Source organism: Glycine soja, chromosome 6 (assembly GCF_004193775.1).
Source record: "Glycine soja cultivar W05 chromosome 6, ASM419377v2, whole genome shotgun sequence".
Classification (NCBI taxonomy): domain Eukaryota; kingdom Viridiplantae; phylum Streptophyta; class Magnoliopsida; order Fabales; family Fabaceae; genus Glycine; species Glycine soja.
This window is the reverse complement of record NC_041007.1, coordinates 44,989,464-44,997,384: the sequence shown is the minus strand read 5'-3', so window position 1 is coordinate 44,997,384 and position 7,921 is coordinate 44,989,464. Positions and strand designations below refer to the sequence as shown.

At 30.6% G+C, this 7,921-nt stretch overlaps 1 protein-coding gene across 1 annotated transcript; it reads right to left on the bottom strand.

The window, feature by feature from the left end:
• Positions 1–4,661: 4,661 nt before the first annotated feature.
• On the bottom strand, positions 4,662–5,912 carry LOC114416347 (probable O-methyltransferase 3). Its single transcript, XM_028381212.1, has 2 exons — positions 5,649–5,912; positions 4,662–4,763 (listed from the first exon to the last, which is right to left on the bottom strand). Exons 1-2 carry the CDS (start codon positions 5,910–5,912, stop codon positions 4,662–4,664), a joined length of 366 nt encoding a protein of 121 aa, XP_028237013.1.
• Between the last annotated feature and the right edge of the window lie 2,009 nt (positions 5,913–7,921).

The window sequence follows — 7,921 nt, the reverse complement described above, 5'->3', positions numbered from 1 at the left end:
CATTGTGTGCAAGAGGAAGAGAGACGGCGGAAAGACAAATCTGAAAGTGTTCATTTAAGCTTCACCTCTAAGAATAAAAAAAGAAAAAACTAAGGGTGCTCTTAACAAAAGAAACAAAAGAAAGGTGCAATATTTAGTATAAATCAATTATAGCATTAAATATAATTTAAGAATATGATATTTACTTGTCGTAATTAATGTTTAATATTTTTTTGTTATCATGTTTGAAGTTAATTTAGCATATCCTTCCCATTTATTTGCATATCTAGTGATTTTTTTAATTAAATTGATTCACACAATATATTGTCAAAGTAATTCCTATTGTGAAAATTGATTTGATTAAAATTACATAGATTTTTGTATAAAATTATTTATGCAAATTGTGTTCGACCCAAAGAGGCAAATTGGCCAAATAATATTTTATACATGTGATGCTAAATGTGTGATAATTATATGGTGTTTTCATATGCATAATAGTTGGTCCAAAGCAAGGCTATTATTTGATAAAATTTATTATCAATATTTGATCATTGTGTTAAGAGTATCAATTACAAATTAATTTCTCTACGAATTAATGTTGTGCCAGGTATCTTCTGATGAGTTTGTTCTGCAAAAATATTTGCATATTATGTTTTATATATATATAACATAATATGAAAGTTAAGTAATTTTAAGACCTCTCATTTATTATGTTAAATTGTCTTGTATTTTTTGGTTAAATTGATTGAAACAACATGTTGTCAAAGTAACCTTTGTTTCGTAAGTTGATTTGATTGAATTTACATGGATGTTACATGGAATTATTCATGTGAATTGTGTTCGACCCAAAGGAAGACACAATTTGGCAGAATAATTACATGCTTGCAATGGTAAACATGTGGGGATTATAAATAGTGTGATTTTCAATGTGAATAATGAAATATTCAAAGACAATCATTATTTGATCGGAGTAATCATCATATAAGTTTTCCATGTGAGTAATGGAGTGTCCAAAGACAACATTTGTTTGACAAGTCTTATCACCAATGTTTGATCAATGCGTTGAGAGTATCACTTGTCGTTAGTCTTTTTCAATCCAAAGATTGAGGATTAATGATGTGCTAGGTATCTTGTTTGGGTCTTGAAATTCACCATAAAGATTATTTTTGTACTGTATGTTTATTTTCTCTTCTTTAATTATTGTTGTTGGTACTACTATGGTTTAAATTACTCATATTATTTAAATCCCAAATATGCATGTATAAAATATTTTTTTGTGGGAGTCATAAGGTGATATATGAGTAATCTTGGTATACAATACTAGAAAGTAGTAAAGCGCATTATGTGTTAATTGAAGAGAACAAGAAACTACATATTTTCATATCGAAAGTCTAGAAGTTTAGAGATCATTGGATATTCTGACTTTGATTTTTTTAGAATATCTTAATAGCAATCACTCCACATAAAGATCCACATTTAACCATGTGATGTCGCCAATATTAAGTAGTCATCGGATGTTTATTAGAACAATATCTTAGTGGTCTTATTAAGGATTCAACCAAGTAAAAGTTTGTCGACATAAAATATTTGGTTGTTAAATAAAGAATACAGGAAATACAAATTTGTATAGAACATGTAGGGGTTCATTTTATGCTAGCTAATTCACTTACTAAAGGTATGACACTTAAAGTTTTTCATGAGCACACTGCTCATATGGATGTAATTCATGATAGTACCTTAATTTAATGGCAGTCTTACTTATGTTTTATATCTTATGGTTTACAAACATTTTGTTGTTTGGATTTTCTGCAGAAATAAAGTTGAATTTTATCATTTCATTATCAGCCTGTTTTGTTTGTAATATTTATGTTGTGTTTGGATAGATCTCTATAAAGAATAAAGTTTGGACCAGTTGGAAATAAGCATGACTAAGATCACATTGCATGTAATTTTCATGTTGCTTATTCTTATTGACCATGTCATTGAGTGTACTAATGTGGTGTTCGTTGGGGTCTAATTACATTTGTTGTAGTGATGAAAGCCGCAATGATTATATTATTGATATATGAGATGGACTAGGTTGTTTAGGAGGAAGTCTAAAGGTAAATAGCATACAGATGTGTGTTTAAAGATTTCGCACATAATTGTTACAATATATCGCCCAAGTGAAAGATTGTTAGAATTTTCTATTCCAATAATTAATGTGGACTAATATTATAAGATAATTATATTAGTTATTTATCGTTAGAACATTTTATTTTATGTGATCAAATTAAGTGAGCTCATTAGACAACAAGATGATATGGACTTAAATGAGCAAATGTCAGTGTTAGCCCATTAGGGAATAATGAGAATCTTATTAGGTTAACACACTATAAAAAGGTTATGGTCCCCAATATATCAACATCACATATAATTTTTCTTCTCCCCATCTGAAAAGTTACGAATGTCCTATTAAGGAATAAAGAGATTTTAGTTAAGGAAGAACCATGAAGCTATCGGTTACGCTTTAGCCAATTATCCGTTTTGTAACAGATCCTAAGAAGAGTACATAAATCAGAAGTCATCTACAGATTCAGATTTCGCTGTGTTTGTTTGATCAATCATTATGAATCCAGGTATTACTAAAATTCTTCCTGATCATCTAACGTTGTTTGCGATGATATTTTCAACAAAAATTATGGATGAAACAAAATAGAAGGACTAAAATTGATTTAGGTTTAATTTTTTTCTTATATATAAGACTTAATTACATCATTCATCAAAATTAAAAAAAAATTATAATAATAAATTTATCTTAAATTTATAACTTTTTTAAAAATTATCAATATCATTAAGGAAATAAATAACTTTCAAAAATGCACGCAAAGCGCACACACAAAATCTAAGGAAAAAGTCCCCCTCTTTTTCTATTGGACAGTCTCTCCATCAACCAATAACGACCATGAGAGCTAGCGTTATACATGCACCCATGGAGTGTGAGGATGCTATATGTATGACAAATCTAGCTACTAGTTCATTTAGCAAAATATGGATTTTGATAACGAAGACCATTCTAACAAACCACTTGGAGCTCAAACCCACGTACTCAATCAAACTTTCAGTTTCATTAAATCCATGTCCCTTAAATGTGTAATTGATTTGTGCATACCTGATGTCGTAAACAAGTATGGCCAACCCATGCCACTCTCTCAACTCATTGCTTCAATTCCAATTCATCCCTTAAAATATGAATTTTTTAAAATTATTTTTTTGAACGAATTTGTTATTCTACTGGCAAAGGAAAAATAGTAGAAACTAAAGATGGCGCATAAAATAGTAAAGAAACAATGAATTGGCAATAAACTTTTCTTCATATCCTTACTCGTGGTGCCATACATTATTTATAGTATGAGATTAGGCACTAAGTGTTGCTCCACGATAGCTAAACAGAATAACCAAATGGGTGGGGTAGTGGAATGAAATTCTGTTATAATAGATTCTGGTAGTGATAATGGTTTAGGCAATCAAGGGGTAGTGCTGATTGTTTGTTGATTTTACCCTCGTGACTAAATGTAGTCATTGAGGTGGGTTGGTCTTCTACTGCACCTCTTGGGTCTGCTAGCATTAGCTGAACTAGTTGCAGGGCTGATATCGCTAACATCACCACCCTCTGGGAAATTAACCTTGTCCTCAAGGTTATAAGAGTCAGGCAGTGCATCCCAAGCTTCCCATGTGATGTCCTCTAGGGCCAGACCAGACCATTGAACCAACACAAGTTTGGTGGGAGGTGAAGCAGAAGTGTCCCATTTCCAATCTAGCAGAGAAAGGGGTTCAATATCAAGGTGATTGTTAGTATTTGTGGGTGGTAAATGAGCAGGTTGGGAAGGCAAGGGGCCCTGGTGGAGCTTCAACATTGATACATGGAAAACGGGATGAATCCGGGAGGAAGCTGGCAAAAGAAGACGATAAGCGATAGGGCAAATGTGTTATGTAATCTGGAAAGGGCCATAGTAATGCTTGGGGAGCTTGTTGTAGACTGGGGGGTAGACCCAATCCCCAACGTCAAAGTGTACGTCACGGCGGTGAGCATCCGCCACTTGTTTCATGGCAGTTTGCGTCTTAAGCAGGCGGCGTGATAATTGATATTTATAGATATATTTTGTGATTAACTTATATAGGAATTGATAATTTTTTCTCTCTTATTTTTTTCTTTTTCTGTAAATAATTTTTATTTTAACATTATTTAAATTTTTGTGTAGAAAATATTAAAAATTAATGAATTTATGATGTTTAATGACTAAAATAAAGTCTAAAAAAACAAATTAAAAATCTAAAGAGGTGCGCTTCTCAAATGCTTAACGCATCCCAAACGCTTAGTACACGTTATAATTTTAGCAAAAACAACACGCTTATCGTAAATAGGATAACTCAGGAAAACAAGATTAATTAAAAAAAACAGACTAATTCAAAAAAGAGTTGCACATAGCTAAGTCACGCAGTAAGCATGAGGTTTATAATTCAGATAATATATCAATTTATTTCCTCAGGAACATGATTCTAACACAAGATAAATTGGAACCAAAAAGTAAATTAAATGAAAATAGAAACATATAGATTCTAATGTCAACCATACGTATAGTGTGGTCCTTCACTTGCACTCGTTTATTGTCATCACTATGGATAAACCTCAATGATAGAAACTAAACCTCTATGATAATAACCCCACCGTGGTTAGGTATTGCCTCCTTGCATTTATTCAGTAATTTCACACAATCCTCGTCGTTCCAATTATGTAATACCCACTGTCAAAGTAACAATGATAAGAATCAGCAAAGAAATGAACATTGGTTTTCTACTGATCATAATCATAATCATTTTTTTTCTAAAATCACCACATTCTATATTTATATTATATTGTTTATTTCTATGGCACTTTTGTATACTTATATCATCAATTGGCTTGAAGCAATTGATCTTTAGTTTGAGTTTATATTTCAAGTTTAGATCTCAGAGCCGATTTATCAAAAGCCCTCAAATATATTTAAATCCAGAATGTAATATATCTAAACAAATCTCGTCACACATGCAATCTCAAATTATTTAAAAAATACATACCCTATTTGCTTGTATTAATTTCTAGCCCTCCAACATATGCAAATTGTTCTTGAACAATATATTGGTTGAATAAGCCAATTTATTGAGCAACTTAGAGCCTAACTGTATATATAATATAGTTGGTACGTACTGAAACCATCTTGTTATGCTAAAGGTGTAGTAATAAGATAAATAATACTTAGAGGGTAAACAAGAAAAGACAGAATGAAAAAAAAATTCCTTGGTACATACTTCAGGTGTTTGACTATGAACTCAAAGGATTTAATTGCAATAAAATTAGAAGATTGTTTTTGAATGAGAAATAAATTAAGTATTTTTTTTCTTGAGTAAAAGATTATGGGTGTTTCCTAATTCATTAGATCAGAGACTAATTTCACTTTCGATGCGTGATTGTTGTTAGTTTAAGAAAATTTTACACACACTGAGAACCAAATATTAATTCTCCTTGTGAATAGATTGTTCGCACTCATGTGAATACAATGAGACATTTACACCACTAAGTTAACTCTTTGGATTTTGAGAAATAAAGTATGTAACCATTAATACAAAAAATAAGTACAATTATTATTTACCTTCAACGTAATGCAATCAGCCAAAGGAAATGCTTCTTCAAACATATCTCCTCCAACAAATTTTATGTTATCAGTTCCTTGCAAGTCACCAACAACACGTGGGAGATCAAATACAACACACTTTAGTTTTGGGAATGACTTAGCAATTGCCTTAGCCATAGTCCCTGTCCCTCCTCCAACATCAACCAATGACTCTGATAGGTCAAACACGCCCTTGCACTTTTCAATTACCACACTAGAAACCCATTGAGTGTCACTAGCCATGGCATCATTGAAAAGGTTATTGAATTTAGGCTCACACCCAGCCAATTCCCAAAATGTCATCCCAAATTACTTAAATCAATTTTACACCATCGCTTTAATTCCAAACCAATTTCACATACACACATTCAAACACATGTTATTAACTTGTTAGGTTACATGTATGTAAGTCAATGAACAAGAGTTTTATCAATTAAATTATTTTCATCTATTATTACTTTTATTATTATTATTATTATTATTGTTGTTGTTGTTGTTGTTATTATACATTATCCTTAATTATATTTTTGGTTCTTGTAACATATTTTCTTTTATTTTAGTTTATGTAAAATATTTTTTCAGAAAGGTCTCTTAGTATTTTTATTTTTTTTGTTTCGGTATTTTGTTGATTGTAATACTAGCTCACATGCTAACATGGCCTTTTATGATGAGTCAATGTTGACTCTTTGGCAAGTGCATGAATTTATATAAGTAATATTAAAACAATAAGATTGATTGTCGAATTGACAAGGACTTTACTTGTACTCAGAGTTTATATATATATATATTTGACATAAATTAAATACAAAGTAAGGAATGTCAAAAGTTAAGAAAACAAACATTTGGAGTTGTGAGATGATGTTGGTGATGACTTATGGAATGTGTTGGGGGTTCCACTTACCAAAACTAATCTTGATGTAATTGTAATTAATTTTTCTCTTTAAAATGAATATGATTATTATTTGTATCTTTCAATATACTCTAACCATGATCCCTCAAGTGGGAGAGCCTAATATCGCTCCTAATTCCTAAAGAGTTAAATTAAATAATTTGTGTGCATAAATAGACTAGAAAACATCATTTTATTCCTAAATATGAATCACTTAGATCTTCTTCTCAAGTTCTTAGCATATAAACATTTTTCAATGTCTAAATCCTAAAATAGTTCATGAAAATGGATTATTAGACCACGGACATGTGAATGAGCACATGAAAAAATAATAATATCATAATCATATTAATAGATAGTTAAAAATCATTACATCAAAGAGAGATGGTTAGGCCAGAGAAATGGATGGAAGAAAATGGAAGAGAAATGGATTGGCCAGAGCTCCAGAAACAAATTTTCCTTGCACCGGTTGGTAATGGCTTCCTACGCTTCTTCTTCTCCTTTGTTGTCCTTGCTTCGTGATGAAGGATACTTAAGGAATGAATGTTAATTTAATTTTTATATATATATATATATATATATATATATATATATATATATATAATTCACTTTTTGCAAATATCTTCCCACTTGATGACTAATCAAAACTATCACTGTACGCTAAGTCTGCACGAGCGCGCTAAGTACACATGTAAAATCCAGTTGACATAAGTGATTGTGCATTAAGCCGTCAGATGCACGCTATAGTTGGCCTCCAAGTTGGCTTCTTGCACTAAGCGGGCTTCATGGGTTGAGCGGTCCTGATGCATTAAGCAATGTCGCGCTAAGCGCGACACTTCAGTTCTTCAATCTTCTTTCATACCTTTTTATATCTCTATAAAAAATACAACCAAAATTACTATAAAATCATTAATTTTAGCATCTTTTGGATAAAAATTCAGAAGAAATTAAGTTTCTATTCTTTTAACACAAAAAAACAATAAAAAAGAAAAAAAAAATTGATATATGATTTTAGTATACAAATGATGTATATGTAATACTTATTAGTCACGCCGTTACTTAATAAAATAAAATTAACTTACATTAAGAACCAAGAAAAAAATCATAATACAAGCTAAAACCATTTAGAAAAAAATTATTAAGGTCAAAACCTAAAAATAAATATATTGGAGGGACCAAAACATGAATTAGATCTTGAATGTATTTATATATTATTCAACATAATTATTATTTGAGTTGAATACATAATGAAAAACTTGCAAAAATCTCAAGTTAATAGTTAGAAAGAATTTTATTAGAATTTATGGATACCGTAAGAAAAAATTATATTATCATTTACTCATAAATTATTATATATTGATAA

Coding starts and splice junctions, on each gene's coding strand:
- LOC114416347 (XM_028381212.1), bottom strand. CDS start 5,912: ATGGCTAGTGACACTCAATGGGTTTCTAGTGTGGTAATTGAAAAGTGC. Junction 4,764..5,648: donor CTGATTGCATTACGTTGAAG/GTAAATAATAAT, acceptor TTACTTTGACAG/TGGGTATTACATAATTGGAA.